Below are 24,064 nucleotides of genomic sequence, written 5' to 3'. Positions count from 1 at the left end.
GTCCTTGAAAAAATGAAAATCCCAAAAGTTTAGTAAAAGTCATGTAAATGTGTTATATTCATGTGTTCATGACGTTCATTTACGCTGAGTTTGAAATAATGTATATGCTTTAAAAGAAAGACTCAAAATATAAGCAGGCATACATACAGGCATCTATATAAATGTTTATTCTTTTAATCAAACTATTGTCTCCTTCATTTGTGTCATTTAAGGTTTACTGTATGCTTTGTATTCTCATTGTTAGTTTAAATACTACATTTACTCACTTTTTACTGTTTACACCCAGATTTCACTAAATGCTTGTAATGGACATTTGGTTTAAAGTCATGGAAAAGTCATGAAACCCATTGGTCAGAGTGTGTATGAACCCTGAAACCAACGGGTGATGTCATGCTTTGAACGATTCGCTACACACTATTGATCGCTGTGTCTTCATCGCTAGTTTTCCACTTTTTGATTGTATGAAAGTAGAATTGAAAGAGCCATGATTGTAAATACAGTTGCCTTTCACAACACAAAGCTGCCAGTTTAGCAACTCACTCATGAAATTCCTTATTGCAAACTGAGCTAGCACAATAAAAAGAAGGCCTCAGCCAAGACAGCACTTGAGATATTAATTACCACACAAGCCATCGCTTTACTTCTCTAATCATGATTGGATTTTCATGGCAGTTGTTGGGAATGAAAACTCAAGGTTGCAAAGGTGGCAGTGAGAGTGGGTGGCATGGGGCGAGATGGAGGCTAGCCACAGGTGGGCTGTAATTCTGCACCGTAATTGCCTGGCAAAGTGAATTGTGGGTCTTCAGACCACTCATCCACTCCGTAGGGGTGGGAGAGAGAAAAGAGCGAGGCGGACAAAAAGGAGGGATGACGCGACGTCCCGTCGCGAGGCGACTCCGCCAGACACTTACGACGTGCCGAGGGAGCGTTATTATGGTGTTCAAAGAACACTTTCTGTGGAGGCTGTTAAGACAGACTAATGAACATGATGGGAGCAAATGGAGAGACGATCTCCAATTCAATTGAAATGTCATTGTGTTTTAGAGACAGGTGCCACACACATGTTGTGCGGGTTGAATGGTTGTGTTGTCAGTCTGCAGCTCGGCCATCTTTTCACTGTCCGGGCCCCTGAGGCTCCTCAGGCACCGTGACCATTCGATTCCTAAAGGCTGCTCAGAAAGTCGCTGCTGCTAGCGGCGGAGATCAAAACGAGAACAACGGCAACGAACCAATCAGCTCACAGCATCTCTACTGAAGGGGTTTAGTCTTGTGCTCAAAGTAATGAGTTGATTTGAATTAGGATTAAGGCTGGGCGGTATGGCCGAAAATTAATATCACGGTATTTTGTGAGATTCTGGCGATTTCACGGTATATCACAGTATTTTTTTTCCGAATAAACACATTGATTTATTGACGCCGAAAAGGACCGCCGTCGTCGTTGTTCAATGCTCGCTGGCCAACAACTGGCCAGCAGCTGTTTGTACGTTGGTACATAGGTTGTGTTAGGAAGCTAAACACGGAGGGATTTAGGACCCAGGGGAATGTAGTTATTTCATATCCCTTCATACTAGCGGCACATAAATAGCCATAACGACTATTGTCATTCTTCAGCAGGCAGCAACATGTAATGTTTACAGTTACAACTGCGTGCACAGCGGTCTGAGCTACTTACGTCTCACGGATAGAACTTGACTCATGGTTTGAAAGAAATGACATCACCAAAATGCATGCTGGGTAAAGCCCACCCACTCAGTCGCGCAGGAAGAGACTGTTTCCTGCACAAGAAGAGCACAGCCCTAATTAGGATGCCACTAAATATCTCATAGGACAGTTTCATCTTTTTCCATCAGGACCAGTGTACACACACACACACACACACACACACACACACACACACACACACACACACACTCCATCCACTAGTACGAGCTAATAAATGGACATTGACCTAAGATCATTAAAGATAAAAGGTAAAGTGAACTTTCCACAAGCGTTTTTACACAACGCACCTAAAAGGAATAGGGTAAAGTCAGTAACCATGGTTACAGATATATGGTGTCTTAAAGTCCAGCAGGCGCATCAACAAACGCTATTAAAGCCTTTTATATCCAGCTATTTACTCATTTCACTTCTTAAAGCCGTGTTGTATGATCCACACAACACTGTAAAAGCTGAGTGGGAGGGAATGTCTTCACATGAACTGATGAGAATTTGGCGGTCAAAGGTCACTGTGACCTGAGAAATAAAATGTTTGGCCATAACTCCAAAATTCAGACGCTAACTAAGTGTCTAAAAGTGATGAAGTGACGTGAGTGTGAACTGTAACTTGACTGGTTGGTGACATCAGGTCACAAACAACCGGGGCAAATTATTGACGAGTCATCACTATAATATGACCCACACTTTTTACAACAAATATATTGTGTTATATGTATTATATTCAGGGTTCCTACGGTCATGGAAAACCTGGAAGAGTCATGGAGTTTTAAAATGGTTATTTCCAGGCCTTGAAAAGTCCTTGAAAAATGATATCTCCAAAGTTTAGTAAAAGTCATGTAAATGTGTTATATTCATGTGTTCATGACGTTCATTTACGCTGAGTTTGAAATAATGAATATGCTTTTAAAAGAAAGACTCAAAATATAAGCAGGCATACATACAGACATCTATATAAATGTTTATTCTTTTAATCAAACTATTGTCTCATTCATTTGTGTCATTTAAGGTTTACTGTATGCTTTGTGTTCTCATTGTTAGTTTAAATACATTTACTCACTTTTTACTGTTTACACCCAGTATCACTAAATGTTTGTCATGACATTTGGTTTAAAGTCATGGAAAAGTCATGAAACCCACTGGTCAAGATGTGTATGAACCCTAATCTTGGTATAAGTAGAGTAAGCATGTACATGAAATGTGTGACATGAATATCTTTCTGTCTTCCTTACAGATGCGATGGCTAACTCCTCTCCAGCCAAGAGCATGGGCGACCCTGGCATCACCCCACTGTCTCCTTCACATACTCAGGTGGAGCAACTCCCTTCTTACGATTGATGCTCTGCACCTGTGATGCTGTCTTAGTATTTCATAAACTACACCACACAACAGTGTAATAGCACCAGACTTCAGAGCAGCCGTGAGCCTCATCCTCCACACATGACATAGTCTTCCTTTTGGTACCCTGTGTGGTACAATGACGATAACTGGACCTTTTCATGTATTTAGAACAGAAAGTAATGCAAGAAGGTTCCTAAACGGCAGCAGGTCCCAGCAGGCTCTACCACTCTAAAGCTATGAAGCTGACATGTTGGTAATGAAGCTGAAGGTACTGAACACGGTTGGCTTTCCCCTCGTCCCGGTGATCAGCACATCATTAGCACGTTTGATGTAGGGGAGCAATGTGGGAAAATAAGTGTATTGACATAATAAATAGCTAATGAATTGATAGGACGATCCCAGCAGATCACCTCCTGAAACACTCAAACCAGACAATTCTCCCCCAATGTGAGGCTGGGATTCAACAGCAGAAAGTCTTGCGAGTCTTCCATTTCCAGCGCTTTATTTGCTCTCATCATACCGGACACCAGTCAGCTTGTTCTGCATGCAGTGGATCAATCTGCATACTGTGTATGCTGCAGTTGGTCAACACAGTATGCAGATTGATTGATTATGATTATGAGTATGACCCCCTGTACTCTGACCCCTGTATCTTGACCCCCGTACTTTGACCCCCGTACCTTGAACCCCGTACTTTGACCCCGTACCTTGACCACCGTACCTTGACCTCCATACTTTGACCCCCATACCGTGACCCCGTACCTTGACCCTCGTACTTTGACCCCCGTACTTTGACCCCCGTACCTTGACCCTCGTACCTTGACCCCCATACCTTGACCCCCGTACTTTGACCCCTGTACCTTGACCCCCATACTTTGACCCTCGTACTTTGACCCCCGTACTTTGACCCTCGTACTTTGACCCCCATACCTTGACCTCCATACTTTGACCCCCATACCGTGACCCCGTACCTTGACCCTCGTACCTTGACCCCCGTACCTTGACCCCCCGTACCTTGACCCCGTACCTTAACCCCCGTACTTTGACCCCCGTACTTTGATCCCCGTACTTTGACGTCCGTACCGTGACCCCCGTACCTTGACCCTCGTACCTTGACCCCCGTACTTTGACCCCCAGACCGTGACCCCCGTACATTGACCCTCGTACCTTGACCCCCATACTTTGACCCCCGAACCGTGGCAAGCATACATGACACAGTACAGCCCTGCAGGACGTGTATAACCTGCCATGCTGTTGTTCTCCTGTCAGCTTGGGTGTCTGTGTGTGTGTTCACACATGTTCAGTCCTGCTGCTAGTTTGCTATTTTGAAATGATTGAAGTTATTGATCTGGATCCAAAGTGTTTCTGTGGATGGTTGTGACTGTGAATGTGTGTATTACAGCCTAAGTGCTTGTTCATCTCATCCCATGAGTACACATGTCCTAACCCCATCCCTGTGTCTCTGCTCTCTGTGCAGCAGAACGACACAGACCAGGTGCCGGCCGGCCCGTCCTTCGTGGTGGTGGTCGCCATTGATTTTGGCACCACGTCCAGCGGTTATGCTTACGCCTTCACGAAGGAGCCCGAGTGCATTCACACCATGAGGTAGGCCAGCACTGCAATGCAGACACTGGGGGTGGGGCTACATCAGCATGAATGCTGACAGTGGTCCATCTTCTTAGATAGATGCTCTGTGTTGAATGAATGGATCTGTTTTGATCGGCCCTTAAAGGTTTTATCTCCATCAGCTTCTTACTGTGAGTCTTTTTTTCTCTATTCTATTATTTCTTTGTAATCTTCTTGCTGGTTTGAAGTGGGAGGGAACATGTATTGTCTTGTACATCTGGGCACCGATCAGGATTGAGCAACATTTGATCCCGAAATGTCAGACAGTTGGGGAGGTTGGTTTGTCGAACCCGCTGCTTGATTGGATCTGAGCAGTCACGACGTGTCCTTCCCTGATTCGTCACGTCCCGATCACGTGACCCTGAGCAACAGTCCGACCTCGTCGTCGGTCCAAGCGCAGACATCTCTGGTCGCTCTCTTCGCCTTCCTGTTCACACCGTCTCGCACATGCCCAGTGTACGTGAATGGTCATGTGATCTGCGTTTTCAAAGGTTGCTGAAACGCCCGTGTAGACGGAGATGTTAGTGTGGATGTAGCCTCAGATAACTGATTTATGGAAAACAGAATACAAAGAAACAAAAGAAAGCCATTCTTCATCTTGTAAAACATGTTCTGGATATAAATTAGTGTCAAAATATATGGGCATGTTATCATATAGCTGCTTATGGTAAACAATCTCTAAAAGTGATCTCGCTATCAGTGAGGCTACCTAGATGTTTCCCGGTTTGCAAAGCTAAACTTTTCGGCAGTTTTAGTCTCAATAATATTATTCAAAGTCCAAATAAAATAAAACCATTTTCACAGCTGATCAGGAGACTATTTGTGAACTTCACACACAGTGAAAGTCAAGGTGAACATGCAGGACTTCACACCCTAAAATCCCCAGGGGGCAGCGTCTCTAATTACAATCTTGTTGACATATTATACAAACTGGAACAGCTTTAAGGAGACAAAGATCCAAACCTCCTCTCACACTGGAGCCAGCAGATGCAATGACTCTTGGTGCTACTATCAGCAGTGAAACAGCAGACCCCTGGTTGTTTGGTTTGGCTGAGGCCCTCCTCTGCTGGATGCTTCCCCAAACAGAGCCTGCACAGAGCGGCCTGTGTGGGGAGTGAGCTGGGCTTCAGTTTGGAGCAAAGCATTCTTGAAAAGCTGTGTCAGAGGGGTGGGGAGCGTACTGGTGAGCTCGTAGGAACATTAGCACAGAAAACAGAAAAACAGTCCATGGAGATGCAGCTTTTTAGAGATGGAAGCTAGATCCTCACCTCATCACTTTAAATGTTCCCCACAAAGATGCAGCTTCCAAATATTATCCGTAAGGAATAGCTTTAGAACATGTTTAGAACCCTGTTTGGCCCTCTCACAGCAGAGGGATGCATCTCTGTGGTCCAGCACAGCTCAGTGCATGTCAGGGTGGTGTGAGGCGTTAGTCCGTCTGCAACACATCCTACTGTCCGACGCGGGAAATGATATATAGTGTTGCTTCAAGAAGGGTTCACTAATTTAAATTTGTTTTTGTATTGTTTAAACAATTCAAGGAAATAACAGTGTATTGTTGTGGACTACTTTCAGCAGCAGATCAATACACACGTGTGTGATGTGACTTCTGCTGCCCTACCTATGAGTCTTTGTTTGGTTAATTATTGTTCATCAATAACGTTGTTTATTGCATGCATGTGACAGAGATAGCCTCCAAACCGTCTCTGCCCTTCATCGCCTTCTCTCTGTCGCTCACCCACACACTAACCTCACATCACGTCAGCACTACACCGCTAACCCCGTTAGCACCTTCCATCAATCATACATATGCTCTGAGTGTCGTGCCTTTATTATCATGAATACAGAATATAAAAGACAACACAATGCGGCATGCAGCATGCAGAACACACACTGCACCAGCAGGACACGGAAGGCTGACTGCTCTCACAAACAGCTTCGTAAAGAACACAACGCTCGAGACAACGAGCAAAAGAATCGTTCAAAATGGAGATGGATGCATTTCTACATGTAAGAGATATCCCACCAACCCCGGATTTATTTGCAGCTGAAAGCCGTTCCATCCAGTTTTTCCCAGATCTCCCAAACGGGTTCCTGTTCCCAACAGGTGCTCTTAATCCCATCACACAGGAGCAGAGGGAACACTAATAATAGCTGAACCCAATTTGTCCAGAAATACTGTGCTAGCTCAATTAGCCTACAAGAGAGCGACCGGTTAATTGTGAATGTTCCATGAACCTTTAGTCTAGTGTGCAATTAATGGAACGTATGAAAAGTGGAGAGGTTAAATGTGGGCTCCACGAGACGATATTTGAATACAAAAGGCAGAAATACAGATGCATGTATTGATAGCTGACTTCCTTCCAGACGTTGGGAAGGCGGGGACCCCGGGGTGTCCAATCAGAAGACTCCAACCACGATCCTGCTGACTCCAGACAGGAAGTTCCACAGCTTCGGCTACGCGGCGCGAGACTTCTACCACGACCTGGACCCCAGCGAGTCCAAACAGTGGCTCTATCTGGAGAAATTCAAGATGAAGCTCCACACTACTGCAGTGAGGACACACACACACACACAGTGACTCAGCCTGAGATGATGCTGCAGCACTGCTGACTGTTTCTATTTCTTTACTGCCCATAATTCTCTGCGAGTAATAATGATTGTTCCCATCAGCAGTATCTATGTCTGCTGTGGGGTTTTAATAAATGTGCAGATACTTTATTAATCCCTGTGGAAACAGGAGTGTTAAGGATGCCGAGAAAAATAGGATCTACAAATGAGTGCATGTGCATAATTATGGTCCATCACAAATGTTTCAATCGACACACAATACTAAGCAATTTGAAGACATGTAAAACTGTTTTACACTCATCACAACCCAAATGAATATTCATATTCTACACACAGAATCTTAACGTTAACTTTGCAGATCTTTTCAGCTTCCTGCGTGTACGAATGTCTGAAGCATTGGGGAGGTTCTCGGAGCGATTGAGGCCTGGGGTTGTACTGATGTTTCATATTAATGATGAGACATAAATAGAACATAAGCTGGGGCACCAGGACCATTAGGAATCATCCTCTGGTGACCATGAATATTTTATGTTCGTCTGGCTCTGCCACGAGGACCAAACATATATCCTGTTATATTAAATGTGTAATGTTTGATCAGCACATGATGATTCTGTGTCCTTCACTCATCTCTCACGTTCTGCTCCGGTCCATCAGAATCTGTCCATCGACACAGACCTCCACGCAGCCAATGGGAGGCGAGTGAAAGCTCTGGACATTTTTGCATATGCATTGGCCTTCTTCAAGGAGCAGGCACTAAAGGTAGCACTTGTGTGTTTCTTGTTGTCGGACATATACAATGTGTTGTTTATGTTACATTCTGTAGAATGTGGGCTCAATCCCAACATGAACCCTGAAGCCAATGTTCAGTTTGCTCCAATTGCTTATTTTCAATATGCTAGTATCAAAACATACGAGTGCAGCTGGTACTTTGTACTCACAAATGCATTAAAAGGCAAGGAGTTGCAAAGGAAGAGCATAACCCAGCGAACCCTGTCTGCTCACCTGTTGGTTGTGTTTTACTTCCCCATCCTGCAGGAGCTGAGCGATCAGACAGGAAGTGAGTTCGACAACAATGATGTGAGATGGGTGATCACTGTTCCTGCCATCTGGAAGATGCCCGCCAAGCAGTTCATGAGGGAAGCCGCGTATAAGGTGGGCCGGGAAGCTTCATCCACGACACGGCTGCAAATGACTCATTCCGCATGTTGAATGAGATCGTAACCATAGAAAACAACGTTAAACCCTCCACCAATACTGTGGTGGAGCTCAGTACCAACACGGTAGCACATCTAGCATTGTCCAGCAATGTGAGAGAGGTCAATGATGTGATCTCTCCATCAAATGAGCTTTGTTCTCTAGTTATGCTCCTTAGATTCAGAAAAAAGATTGATTGCTCTCCATGGTAACAGATGATGATTCCCACTCATAAAGATGGGACCCAGGACAGAACCTTGTGGCGCTCCATGTGAAGCAGAGGGTTAAACAGGAACTGTGGTCAGTGCAGAGAGTGTGTTTAGGGTTCAGGGGACTCATATAGAGAGATATTAAATGATCTATCTGCAATACATATATGCTGTGTGGGCTGGCAGAGGATTATTAGTATTGATGGTGCTGGTCCCCTCTGCTGGGAAACGGAGCTAGTAGGCTTTGGGTTCTGCTTCTCCATCGTTTAGCTTAGTTCATGTTGCATTTACCCTCACAGGCAGGGCATCTTAAACGTGTGTGTGTGTGTGTGTGTGTGTGTGTGTGTGAGTGAGAGAGAGAGAGAGAGACTTCAGAACATCAGTGTGTGTGACCACCTGGGTGTGGCTGTCTGCAGTGAAGAAAGAGCCGAGCAGCGGCAGGACAGCTGTGATGGATGTGTGTGTGTGTGTGTGTGTGTGTGTGTGTGTGTGTGTGTGTGTGTGTGTGTGTGTGTGTGTGTGTGTATAACTGTTGCTGAGCAAATGACAAACTGAACAGAGTACCAACTAAGTGTAGTGCATCTTCAACTAACATAGCTAACGCAGCTGACAGAGCTAACATACCTAACATAGCTAACGCAGCTGACAGAGCTAACATACCTAACATGGCTAACAGAGCTGACAGAGCTAACTGACCTAACAGAGCTGACATACCTAACATGGCTAACGGAGCTAACTGACCTAACAGAGCTGACAGAGCTAACTGACCTAACAGAGCTGACAGAGCTGACATACCTAACAGAGCTGACAGAGCTGACATACCTAACAGAGCTGACAGAGCTGACATACCTAACAGAGCTGACAGAGCTAACAGCGCTAACGGAGCTGACAGAGATGACAGCGCTAACAGAGCTAACGCAGCTAACATAGCTAACGGAGCTAACAGAGATGACAGAGCTAACAGCGCTAACGGAGCTGACAGAGATGACAGCGCTAACAGAGCTAACGCAGCTAACATAGCTAACGGAGCTAACAGAGATGACAGAGCTAACAGCGCTAACGGAGCTAACAGATGACAGAGCTAACAGCGCTAACGGAGCTAACGTATACTAATCTTCATTGCTGAAATGCCTCGTGTCCTTCATGACCTCCAGGAGTGTGACTGAGATTCAAGTAGTGCTATCAAATATAAGCTAGAAAAACAAAAGAAAATCCACATATAACACCAGCGCTGTCATCATAGTAAAGGGGACTTTAGTTTTTTTTAAGTTGTAGCATCCTTGTAGTGATTTCATACTTGCACACAGGTTTTAACTCGTAGGAATGACAGACGTGCGCCTCACTTCTCCAGCTATCTCTGCCTTTGTGCACTTCGTGTGTCCCTCATGTCCCCACTGCACTGCGTGGTTCAGACATGTGGGTGCATCATTTATGAAGTCAGCCACAAGCGAGCTGAAGGAAGGCCGAGCAGACAATGTAGCGTGTGCTGAACTGTCGTAGCTTCCAGACTTTCGCGTTTGGGTGAGAGACTTGAAGGCGGTGACACAAACTGCTGGTGGAACGACACAAAGGAGAGGTGGGGAGGATTCTCTGTGGGCTCATCAGTGTGAGGGACATTACACTGTTATACGATCCATTGATTAGGTCAAAATGCTGATTAGACATTGATATCCTCTCATACTCTTGAACGAGAGCATTTCCCAAAATGTTGAACTATCAAAACTCGTGTAAACATACGCATTGGTTTTTGGGTGGATTCAGATTCCTGTCTTCCCCAATGACATCATCCTTTTGTTCTAATCACATGAATGACGAAGGCAGAAACAGCGAGGAAGAGGAGGAGGGCCTCTAGCTGTGTAAAGCACAGAGGTAGAGAGAAAGGGAGCGTCTGCAGTGACTCAGCATCAGGAGGGGGGAGCGTTTGATTGGCTGCACCTGGAGGACGACGCCCACTAACCGCCTCTGATCTCATCCTCCGCTAGTTCCCCAGAGACGAGCGCCGCTTCTCCCCTCACAGCACGAGCAGTGCAGCTTCATTGGGCTTTAAAAGCCAGAAGGAATACATGGAAACTAAAGAAACCCGGTCTCATAATGTAACTCAATGGAACTAGTGACTAGCGGCTAATGGTCACTAGCTCTCCTCCACTGCATGGCTATACAATCTCACTTGTTATGTTGACATGAATATCAGCTCCTAAACTACATTTAATACTAATTCAATGAAGTGAACAAGATATATGCAAAGATCTGAGGCAGATTTATTAATTTAAATACCATTATTAACAGGATTCTTACGCTCATGGAAAAGTCATGAAAGTTTAAAATGGTTATTTCCAGGCCTGGAAAAGTCCTTGAAAAAAATAAAATCCCAAAGGTTTTGTAAAAGTCATGTAAATGTGTTATGTTCAAGAAAGACGCTCAAAATATAAGCAGGCATATATACACATCTATATAAATGTTTATTCTTTTAATCAAACTATGGTCTCATTCATGGTTTACGGTATGCTTTGTATTCTCATTGTTACTTTAAAATACTACATTTACTCACTTTTTACTGTTTACACCCAGATTTCACTAAATGTTTGTCATGGACATTTGGTTTAAAGTCATGGAAAAGTTGTCAGGCCTGGACTAAAATGAGGACTCAGATGCAGAGGATATCACGTACCAGCACACTTTATTGATTTCAGATCCTCTTTGAAGAGTGCCAAACAATTGGGCTATGAAAAACTCACTTACTAACGAAGTCCTGGCAAGGATTACCTTCCTACTAAGGAAATTCTCCAATAAAGGAGACAACAACACACTAGAAACATGGAAGATCCTAAAACATGAATCTCTCCCGAAGAAGGAAAACTAAAACTACTGATCAACGGGACAAGAGAGAAGGCTCACCTGAACAGGAGGCTCTACAACCATCTAGTACTAATTAATCACAAAACCGCGCCAAAGGGGAGGAAAGAAAACAGACTACAAAAACACAAATCAAAGCTAAACTAGAAAACTTTAACAAATGAAAAATCACTCTCCAAGGAGGAAACAGAAAACAACTCACGTGGCGTAGCAAAAAACTCTTGGCAAACTCGACTATGACGGTGGCTAAGGGACAAGGACGAAACACTTTGGCACAAGACAAAGGGAGGACGGCGACTATAAGCGCTTGAGGGTAATGGGGAACAGGTGGAAACAACCAGGGATCGGGGAGACAATCAGACCGGTGACACGTGAGGAAGGGCAAGTGACCTGAAACGAGAGGAGAGTTAGGCTTCAAAATAAAACAGGAAGTTACGAAACAAAAACCCAAGACAAGACAAACCTCAAAAGTCATGGAGCCCATTGGTCAGAATGTGTGTGAACCCTGTGTGAATCATCTGTGGGAGAGAAGTTGTAAACAGCAGGAGTTGATGTTGTCCGTGTGCTTGTCTCGCGCAGTCCGGCCTGGTGTCCCGTGAAACCCCGGATCAGCTGATCATCGCCTTGGAGCCGGAGGCGGCGTCCATCTACTGCCGCAAGCTCCGCCTCCACCAGATGGTGGACCTGGCCTCCCGCAGCACCCAGAACGGCTGCAGCCCCACTGACAACGTGGGCAGCGGGATGACCCAAGGTACGTCCATCCACACCGGCATCCATGCTGTCATCGTCACCATCACCATCATCATCATCATCATCATCATGCTGTGTGTGTTTACAGTTTCTCTGGAGTACCTTGGTACTGACATGGTAACACACGGTTCTTTTCTCCTGTTGAATGTTGTTTCTTCCCCAGTTTCTCCAGGTGATGGTAAACATGCTTTCTTTTCACATCCAGACTGAAATGCATGACTTTTCATTTCTCTCCGACCATCACGATGCTTTTGCTTCTCTTACGGGATTCGATCCAATCCAACGAGCTCAGCGTTGTTTGGAGACCAGCTGTCAGCTATCACGCCTATCTAGCAATTAACCTAGAACACATTTCCTTTATAGCAGTATGCACCTATTGTAATAATCATATATATATGATTCATTGTTTGACACAAGATTACAGTGAGTTACATTTGTAGTCGTAACGTCTTCATCACAAATCAGTTTTCTGTCATTATTCGTGCACATGTCACCGTTTTCACAGCACACCACTTTCCAGCCCCTTTTTAATAATAATAATAATAATAATAATAATTGACAACATGTCTGACGTAGAGCCCATCTCTCCACCAGAGGGCAGCTTGTATTCTGATACTCCGACGCTGGAATAGAATAAACAGTCGACTGGATTTGTGTTTTTCCAAGTTCATAGGAACACCGTAGGATTCAGGGCCAGAGTTGGTTGACTTGGAGGTTATTTAAGGAATTAAAACACCAAACACTGAAAGAGTTGTTGCTGTTGCTAATGTGACAAATTGTGTGTGAGAGAAACCGTACATATGAGTTCCATATGAGCTTGTATCTTACTTCTATGTGTTTCTGTATAGAAGGGAAGTGAACTAAGTCTGAATCTATTCTGTATGCAGAAAGAACACATTAATATCTCCTGCACCATGAGATCACAACGCTGTGGTTCTCTCTGGAGCTGCATGTTCATGCAATAGGCTGCTTAAATGATGCATGCTGGGAAATAAAGGAGTCTTTCTTCAAGTCCTTTCCCATCACGGCCAATGTCTCCTACTGGACAGTGTGAATGTAGATAGTGATGGATTTCCAGTGACATACTATAGTATTGGAATATTGGGAGGGTGCAACAAACAGGACTGTGAAGCAGGAGACCTGTGTTGTGGTTTTGTCGCCTAAACCTAAAGTTTCTTTTTGTAACATTCTGAAAAAGACTTCTTCCTTAGGGACACAAAAAACTAAATTAATTCCTTTCCTTGTGATAGAAACCCAGAGATTCCCTTGGTGAGTCTGTTACACGCTGTGTGTGTGTGTGTGTGTGTGTGTGTGTGTGTGTGTGTGTGTGTGTGTGTGTGTGTGTGTGTGTGTGTGTGGACGATGTATTTTTCGTATTTTTTTTTTTTATTTTGAAAACGGGGCTCATTTTGTAATATTACTACACACAATTCACACAAGTAGCATAACACCAAACCATTGGATCATCATATGACACACACACACACACACACATTGGTCTGTATATATATATATATATATATATATATATATATATATATATATATATATATATATATATCGACCAAACACATAAACAAGACCAGTACTTAGTGCACACTGATGAAATATTTATTTCTGTCCACATTGTAAAATACATCAATACATCAAAGTGTTTCCAAAGGTTCTATTTCTCAATGTAATTGAGAGCAGAGCATATTCTGATAGAATATAGTACATAAACACTGTTATGGAGCCCAAGAAAAGAAATTCAACTGCTAATCTCTCATTGGCTTCCTTTGTTGACGTAAACAGCTGTGGTCTTCATAGTGAACCATGCTGGTGATGAGTCCATGAGCAGTCATGTGTCGGTCCAGCTGGCCCGTGATTGGCCGGTGGGTCCATGGTGTGGCATCTGGAATGAAAGACAAGTGGCTTTATGTCACATTCCTGTCTTATGGAGAGAAACGTGTGCAGTGTGTTGAAAAAGTACCAAATTACAATACAGAGTGAATACATGTTCATGCTGTCCGCTCTGTGTTGTAGTGACCTCCACACCTCTCTCATGGCCTCTGCACAGCTGATGACTCTTGGACTCTTGTCCTCCAGGCTCTATTGTTTCCTGTGTGCAGGAGGAAATGTCCCTCTGACATCACTCCTGCCAGGTCTTCCGGCTCCGCCCACTCAGGTCACATGACCTTCCTGTGCTCGTCTGTTGGGGTTGTTAGATATGTAAAAAAGTCCTTGGAGAAGCTTTTTGCAGAAACACGTTGGCTTGTTCAACTAAAAACTGATTCACTGCATTTCCCTGTGTACATTTATCACCTGCAGAGCACAACCTTTTACTTTTATTGAACTGGTTCATAGGTTTCTTCTGTTCCAGCTGGAGTCACCTGTCACTGTCACTGCATGTTAACACTGAGCTCCATGACCTGTGTGTCATATAGTCCACCACTATACCGGTATATACTCAGCACATGTATGTGGCACATTACAGACACATGATCTATATCTCATGCTCCTGAACATCATCATAGAATACATGACCTTGTGTTATAACTATAGTGTTACAGTGTAGATACATGACCTTGTGTTATAACTATAGTGTTACAGTGTGGATACATGACCTTGTGTTATAACTATAGTGTTACAGTGTAGATACATGACCTTGTGTTATAACTATAGTGTTACAGAGTGGATACATGACCTTGTGTTATAACTATAGTGTTACAGTGTAGATACATGACCTTGTGTTATAACTATAGTGTTACAGTGTGGATACATGACCTTGTGTTATAACTATAGTGTTACAGAGTGGATACATGACCTTGTGTTATAACTATCGTGTTACAGAGTGGATACATGACCTTGTGTTATAACTATAGTGTTACAGTGTGGATACATGACCTTGTGTTATAACTATAGTGTTACAGAGTGGATACATGACCTTGTGTTATAACTATAGTGTTACAGTGTAGATACATGACCTTGTGTTATAACTATAGTGTTACAGTGTAGATACATGACCTTGTGTTATAACTATAGTGTTACAGTGTAGATACATGACCTTGTGTTATAACTATAGTGTTACAGTGTGGATACATGACCTTGTGTTATAACTATAGTGTTACAGTGTAGATACATGACCTTGTGTTATAACTATAGTGTTACAGTGTAGATACATGACCTTGTGTTATAACTATAGTGTTACAGTGTAGATACATGACCTTGTGTTATAACTATAGTGTTACAGTGTGGATACATGACCTTGTGTTATAACTATAGTGTTACAGTGTAGATACATGACCTTGTGTTATAACTATAGTGTTACAGTGTAGATACATGACCTTGTGTTATAACTATAGTGTTACAGTGTGGATACATGACCTTGTGTTATAACTATAGTGTTACAGTGTGGATACATGACCTTGTGTTATAACTATAGTGTTACAGTGTAGATACATGACCTTGTGTTATAACTATAGTGTTACAGTGTAGATACATGACCTTGTGTTATAACTATAGTGTTACAGTGTGGATACATGACCTTGTGTTATAACTATCGTGTTACAGAGTAGATACATGACCTTGTGTTATAACTATAGTGTTACAGAGTAGATACATGACCTTGTGTTATAACTATAGTGTTGCAGTGTGGATGCATGACCTTGTGTTATAACTATCGTGTTACAGAGTAGATACATGACCTTGTGTTATAACTAAAGTGTTACAGAGTGGATACATGACCTTGTGTTATAACTATAGTGTTACAGAGTGGATACATGACCTTGTGTTATAGCTATAGTGTTACAGAGTAAACACATGACCTTGTGTTATAACTCTAGTGTTACAGAGTAAACACATGACCTTGTGTTATAACTATAGTGTTACAGAGTAAACACATGACCTTGTGTTATAACTATAGTGTTACAGTGTGGATACATGACCTTGTGTTATAACTATAGTGTTACAGAGTGGATACATGACCTTGTGTTATAACTATCGTGTTACAGAGTAGATACATGACCTTGTGTTATAACTATAGTGTTACAGAGTGGATACATGACCTTGTGTTATAACTATCGTGTTACAGAGTGGATACATGACCTTGTGTTATAACTATAGTGTTACAGAGTGGATACATGACCTTGTGTTATAACTATAGTGTTACAGTGTAGATACATGACCTTGTGTTATAACTATAGTGTTACAGTGTGGATACATGACCTTGTGTTATAACTATAGTGTTACAGTGTAGATACATGACCTTGTGTTATAACTATAGTGTTACAGTGTAGATACATGACCTTGTGTTATAACTATAGTGTTACAGTGTGGATACATGACCTTGTGTTATAACTATAGTGTTACAGAGTGGATACATGACCTTGTGTTATAACTATAGTGTTACAGTGTAGATACATGACCTTGTGTTATAACTATAGTGTTACAGTGTGGATACATGACCTTGTGTTATAACTATAGTGTTACAGAGTAAACACATGACCTTGTGTTATAACTATAGTGTTACAGAGTAAACACATGACCTTGTGTTATAACTATAGTGTTACAGAGTGGATACATGACCTTGTGTTATAACTATAGTGTTACAGAGTAAACACATGACCTTGTGTTATAACTATCGTGTTACAGAGTGGATACATGACCTTGTGTTATAACTATAGTGTTACAGAGTGGATACATGACCTTGTGTTATAACTAAAGTGTTACAGAGTAAACACATGACATTGTGTTATAACTATAGTGTTACAGAGTGGATACATGACCTTGTGTTATAACTATAGTGTTACAGAGTAAACACATGACCTTGTGTTATAAATATAGTGTTACAGAGTGGATACATGACCTTGTGTTATAACTAAAGTGTTACAGAGTAAACACATGACCTTGTGTTATAAATATAGTGTTACAGAGTGGATACATGACCTTGTGTTATAACTATAGTGTTACAGAGTAAACACATGACATTGTGTTATAACTATAGTGTTACAGAGTGGATCCATGACCTTGTGTTATAACTAAAGTGTTACAGAGTAAACACATGACCTTGTGTTATAACTATCGTGTTACAGAGTGGATACATGACCTTGTGTTATAACTCTAGTGTTACAGAGTGGATACATGACCTTGTGTTATAACTATAGTGTTACAGTGTAGATACATGACCTTGTGTTATAACTATAGTGTTACAGAGTAGATACATGACCTTGTGTTATAACTATAGTGTTACAGAGTGGATACATGACCTTGTGTTATAACTATAGTGTTACAGAGTAAACACATGACCTTGTGTTATAAATATAGTGTTACAGAGTGGATACATGACCTTGTGTTATAACTATAGTGTTACAGAGTAAACACATGACATTGTGTTATAACTATAGTGTTACAGAGTGGATACATGACCTTGTGTTATAACTAAAGTGTTACAGAGTAAACACATGACCTTGTGTTATAACTATCGTGTTACAGAGTGGATACATGACCTTGTGTTATAACTATAGTGTTACAGAGTAGATACATGACCTTGTGTTATAACTATAGTGTTACAGAGTAAACACATGACATTGTGTTATAACTATAGTGTTACAGAGTGGACTCGTGTTGCTCTCAGCTTGCTGCTTGCCTCCCTCACTCTGCATTGAGCCTCGGCTCCTCACAGCGAGCTCACGGCTTCCTCCCTCACCACAACCTTCTCTCTCTGTTAACAACCAGCGAAGGAGAATGTTCGGCGCAACCGGCAGAGCCGCACCTTTTTGGTGGAGAATGTCATAGGGGAGCTTTGGTCGGAGCTGGAAGAAGGTAGAGTCTTTCTCTTTTACTTTCCCTTTCCCCTTCCCTCCTCCTTCAGGATGAATGCTCTTGCTGTTTCCTCTGCTGCCCTATTAGCATCGCATCGTATTAGCATCGCATCGTATTGCTTAACTTTACTACAACGTGGGTTTTATTTCCTCTGCGCTTGTTAATAATATTTGGCAGATGATCAGACGGGTTGAAAAGAAACTCCCGGGTTGGTCAAATTTAATAAAAGAAGATAAATAGTAAAGTTATGATGTCTGTCTGTTACAGACTTCCTGTGTGTACCAAAACCTGTCTGATCACCTGACTGCTTGTCTGTTGCATTGTGGGACTTCACTGTGGCGATCTCAGCAATGAAGTTGTGCAACGTACTATGTTGTCATAACTATAATAAATGATGGCCAGCTGTATATCCATTACTCACCCTGTTATGTTCATGAAGAAAAGGTGTGTTTCTCTCATGTCAGCACATGAGTGCATAAATAAGACGTGGAACACACAGCAGCTTCAGCTCATCAATACTTTTCTCCATGTTCTGGTTCACCATGGAGGCACGAGAGAAAAACTAGGTTTTCTTCAAGAATTTACAAATTTGTGGTTAAATAATACTTCTAACTCGTACCAATCAAATAGTATGACTATGAGTGTGAATCAATGACTTTGATGTGGTTTTGTAAACGCTTGACGTTTACCCAGATTAATCCATTAAGTTGTGTTGTTAAGAAAACAAACTTTAAGTCCAAATGGAAGTAAATTACATACATCAATCATATCTGTTTGGCAAATCAGAGGAAAGAAAAATAGTTTCCCAGAAGGGAAGAATTCATATTTTGGGGTTTTTGGAGTAAATTCCCAGCTGTAGCTCAGTGAACATCCTACATTCTTACCTGGACACCAGCGTTAGCGTTAGTCTACTAAATGCACTTAAAGCCACGGCTACTGTTCTGTCTCACGTTGTCTCCCCATGTTGTCTCTGCTGTCAGTCAAACAATCCCATAATGCTGAGTGTGTGTGTGCATGACCTAATGTCCAAACTGTCAGCTGCTGTCCACTAGCTTGTCGTAGCCAAAGCCACTCCCAGTTTCTCTTCTCTCACCTCCTCATCACTGGGTTGTGACTACAGACACACAAGTGAGGCTGAAGTGTCACACAGAGTCAGGTCCCACCTCCCATGAGCATGCTGCTAACATCCTGTCAGGCAGGATGCTGCTAGATAGCCAGCATGTAGATGCTCACTGGTCCTCTGTGCAGGTGACCGCTACGTGGTGGTGGACTGTGGCGGAGGAACAGTGGACCTGACTGTCCACCAGATCCGTCTTCCAGAGGGACATCTGAAAGAGCTCTACAAGGCCTCAGGTAAAAGGCCATACATACCATGACGTCTCTGCTGAGTGCGGCTGTGCTTCCATCTTGTTTTGTTTAATTCAAAATGGCTTGTTTTTCCCAGGTGGACCCTACGGCTCCCTCGGCATTGACTATGAATTTGAGAAGCTGCTGTGTAAGATCTTTGGCCAGGATTTCATCGACCAGTTTAAGATCAAGAGGCCGGCGGCCTGGGTGGACCTGATGATCGCGTTTGAGTCCCGGAAGAGGGCAGCGGCCCCGGACAGAACCAACCCCCTCAACATTAACCTGCCCTTCTCCTTTATCGACTACTACAAGAAGTTCAGGGGCCACAGCGTGGAACACGCGCTGCGCAAGAGCAAGTGAGTGTTTACAGAAACCCAGAAACCACGTATTCATGCCTTTTTGTTTTTGTTTGGGGGTCAACCGGCTGGTCAGCGTTTCTGAGATTGGAGTGAGACACGGAGAAAAGCTGAGGTCGTGACCTTTGCAATAAAACATCTTTGATGTGATGTGTCGAGTCTTAGCCAATCAGCGTTAAGATGTGTCCAACGGCTTTATTTCCCTCAAACTTTTTTTTTAATGGAAAGCTAGTCGGCTTGCTATCACGTTAGCTAACGTTTTTGGGTTGTGTATTGGCGTTAAAGTTCCGTTATGTTCCGTTACAGTTAAAACGTAACGTGATGAAACATGCTGTGAGATGCAGGTGGAGCTGGGCCTGAAGGTGGAGGTCAAAACAGACTTGAGAGGAGCAGTACAGCTTCCCACTGTCCCAGTGTTTCATACATATTGATAAATGTAGCCTCTGCTCCAAGGAGATCAATTACAGTAAAAAGGGCTCACATGCTCTCTCTTCACTTAATACAATCAACCCCCCCATGCACCTTTTTCACCCCTTATGAGTTTGCAGGTATGCATATTGGAATGATGTCTGTGTCACCCTGAACAGGAATATATGTATAAAATAAAATGAAGGCTGAATTATCTTTCTGCTGCTCTATGTTTCTTGACAACATTGCAGTGGTTTTGTCTGTGATGTCATAGCTCGACACACGTAGGCCCCTGCCTCACAATGCACCAGACCCCAAATACCAATCCCTGCTCCTTGTGGAGTTTTTGGGCTGTGTCTGGCCGATCCCCATCTTTGAACCACTCTTAGTCTGGCTCCTCCCCTCGGACCACTTTGCTTTGGGAGACCCAACAAGGAGCTATTGCCCCTGGCAAAACAGCTCCCAGTGGCACTGGGGCACACAAACCCGTTGGGGTGGGGTGGGAACCACCAGAGGTCCCATGATACGATATTATCAGGATACTTAAGTCCCGATGCGATATTATCACGATACTGCGATATATTGAGTATTGCGATATATTGCAATTTATTACCTTTTTTCCACCGCAAATTGTCCCCAAAGGAGAACTTTGTCAACATACTTGATCTAATAAGATAAAGTTTTCAGTCTGCTCATCTCACTTCAATCATTTTTATTGCAGCAAAATGTGATTGTGAAGCAGACAAACTGACCAACACTTTCATAAATGTTGCATCATTTCCGCCATCCACCATGAAAATAACCGCCATTTATGCTTTATACTTGTTGTGAAAATCCCAAAAACGTCGGGACATCAAACGCCCTCATGTCTGGGTTCATAATATTATCCTTAGGCGCCAGTGGCAGGCCGTGGATTTGGTACCTACACCTGCTGTTTAGTTTAATATCAGGATGTGGTAAAATGGCTCCTGGTGCCGGGTTGGTGGAGAGATAAATGCAACTTGTTAGACAGAGAAGATCAAAGTTTCCCTTCCAGCCATTAGCGTGTCATCACTCCTGGTGCCAGCATGGAGTCTAGATTCTAATGGCTGTGTCTCATGTCTGTGTGTTTTCATGATCCCCCAGTGACACACATTACACATTAGATGTCTGAAACTGGAGCCTCTGACGCCGGACTGGAAGTACTCAGTCTGTCTCAGTGTGCTGGAAAGTCGTTAACACGGCCGCACACTTACACGCATGTGCGTTCATGTAGTCATGAATCACACACATGGGATCACAGCAGATGGACCCTATGGATTATTTCAGGATGAATGGTTCCACAGTCAGACTGCATCGGGCATGGAGAGATGTGCTCGTCGGCCTCCAGAGGGGAACGGCCCATGAAAGCACCGCACCGACACACACACTCTACACACACCCTCACACACACCCTCACACACAACCATCAGGGACATCCGTTTTTAGAATAACTCTATATGCTTTGTTGTTTTCTATAAAGTAGTGTAGTATTGCTTTTGATCAACGGCATGAGCTCATTCATACTCATATTCATGTATTCATATACTCTCTCCCATCCTCTCCTAGTGTGGATTTCGTGAAATGGTCGTCGCAGGGGATGCTGAGGATGAGTCCAGAAGCTATGAATTCCCTCTTCAAGCCCACCATCGACCACATCATCCAGCATCTGAGTAAGCTGCAGTAGAACTACGCACTCGTCTTTTGTGTTATGTTACGCCACTGTACCATGTGATGGACTTGATTCCACGACGTCACAGGGCACTGCAGATAGTTCAGAGAGATTCATTTCCAGCTTCACCCTGCAGTCCGGATCTACCGTACATCCAATTATTGCTTCATGTTGAGAAAAAGCAGATGAAGCAACGTCTCAAGCATTAGTTGTCTTTAACAACAAGAGACAGTCACCAACCAATTAATGGTTTAAATAATCTGGAGACATTTTCTAAATTGTTTACGAACATGTAGCTTCACAGTAGCTTTCCTACACCTGACGCACACGCTGAGAGGTTGCCTATTCAGAGTCAACCGACCTGGAGGCTAGTGCAGCTATGTTTGGACTCCTTCTACAAATGTTCTACAAAAATCTATCTATCTATCTATCTATCTATCTATCTATCTATCTATTTATCTATCTATCTATCTATCATCTACCTATCTACGTACCTAGCTGCCTACCTACCTACCTACATACCGACCTACCTACCTACCTATCTCTCTACCGACCTACCTACCTACCTACCTACCTAGCTGCCTATCTACCTACCTAACCTACATACCTACCTACCTAACCTATCTATCTACCTACCTACATACCGATCTACCTACCTACCTATCTACCTACCTACCTACCTACCTACCTACCTACATACCAACCTACCTAACCTACCTATCTACCTACCTATCTACCTACCTACATACCGATCTACCTACCTACCTATCTAACTACCTACCTACCTACCTACCTACCTACATACCTACCTACCTACATACCAACCTACCTAACCTACCTATCTACCTACCTACATACCAACCTACCTAACCTACCTATCTACCTACCTACATACCGATCTACCTACCTACCTATCTAACTACCTACCTATCTACCTACCTACATACCAACCTACCTATCTACCTACCTACCTACCTACCTATCTACCTACCTACCTACCTACCTATCTACCTACCTACCTACCTACATACCAACCTACCTAACCTACCTATCTACCTACCTACATACCTACATACCTACCTATCTACCTACCTACATACCTACATACCGACCTACCTACCTACTCTCATATCTATCTTCTTAAGGCTGGTGTGGACATCTATACATCACAAGAAGCGGCTAATTCAAACCCAGGCATCCCACAGGGACAGTTCCACATGAAAGCACCAACTTAAATACACGTCTAATAGACCCTGGTAGTGCCTGTACTCCTTCCTGTAACAGCCGGTTGTTTCCTGTTTTTCTCCTGCAGCTGAGCTGTTTGAGAAGCCGGAGGTGAGCGACATTAAGTTCCTGTTCTTGGTGGGAGGTTTTGCCGAGTCCCCCCTGCTGCAGCAGGCGGTCCAGGACATGCTGCAGGGCCGCAGCCGCATCATCATCCCGCACGACGTCGGCCTCACCATTCTGAAAGGCGCGGTGCTGTTCGGCCTGGACCCCAGCATCATTAAAGTCCGCCGCTCGCCTCTCACATACGGGGTGGGCGTCCTGAACCGCTTCGTGGAGGGAAAGCACCCGGCGGAGAAGCTGCTGGTGAAGGACGGCACGCGCTGGTGCACCGACGTCTTCGACACCTTCATCGCCGCCGACCAGTCGGTGGCTCTGGGCGAGCTGGTGAAGCGCAGCTACACCCCGGCCAAGCCCTCGCAGCAGGTCATCGTCATCCACGTCTACTGCTCCGAGAAGGAGAAGGCGGGGTTCATCAGCGATCCCGGCGTCCGGAAGTGCGGGACGCTGCGCCTGGACGTGAGCGGAACGGAAAGCACGGCGCCGCGCCGCGAGATCCAGACGCTCATGCAGTTCGGGGACACGGAGATCCGGGCCATGGCGGTGGACGTGTCCACCGGGCGCACCGTGAACGCTGGCATTGACTTCCTAGGCCACTAAGAAGGGAACGAGAGAGCCAATGCTGTAATTGTTGGAACCAACGGAAATGAAACATAAGGCTTGCAACACACACACATACACACACACACACACACACACACAGGTGGGATATTGACTGGAAAGTGGTTAATGGTGATGAATCTCAAGGCTCAGTCACTCTCAGTATAAAGTGTTGAAGGGAAACGGCTTGAATGTGGAATCCATGTGAGGACGAGGGAGAGAAAAGAGTCTGGATAAGTTCGTTGTGTTCTGGGTTC

General features: G+C 43.6%; 1 protein-coding gene across 1 annotated transcript; it reads left to right on the top strand.

The window, feature by feature from the left end:
* Positions 1 to 2,952: 2,952 nt before the first annotated feature.
* On the top strand, positions 2,953 to 23,807 carry hspa12a (heat shock protein 12A; the record flags this gene model as incomplete). The annotated part of the gene is made up of 11 exons (XM_079229757.1): positions 2,953 to 3,027; positions 4,538 to 4,662; positions 7,051 to 7,237; positions 7,909 to 8,013; positions 8,290 to 8,406; positions 12,090 to 12,261; positions 17,976 to 18,062; positions 19,311 to 19,415; positions 19,507 to 19,765; positions 21,761 to 21,864; positions 23,176 to 23,807. Exons 1-11 carry the CDS (start codon positions 2,956 to 2,958, stop codon positions 23,805 to 23,807), a joined length of 1,965 nt encoding a protein of 654 aa, XP_079085883.1. The 5' UTR covers positions 2,953 to 2,955.
* Between the last annotated feature and the right edge of the window lie 257 nt (positions 23,808 to 24,064).

Source organism: Taurulus bubalis (genome assembly GCF_910589615.1).
Source record: "Taurulus bubalis genome assembly, chromosome: 14".
NCBI lineage: Eukaryota > Metazoa > Chordata > Actinopteri > Perciformes > Cottidae > Taurulus > Taurulus bubalis.
This window is presented reverse-complemented; position numbering and strand designations above follow the sequence as displayed.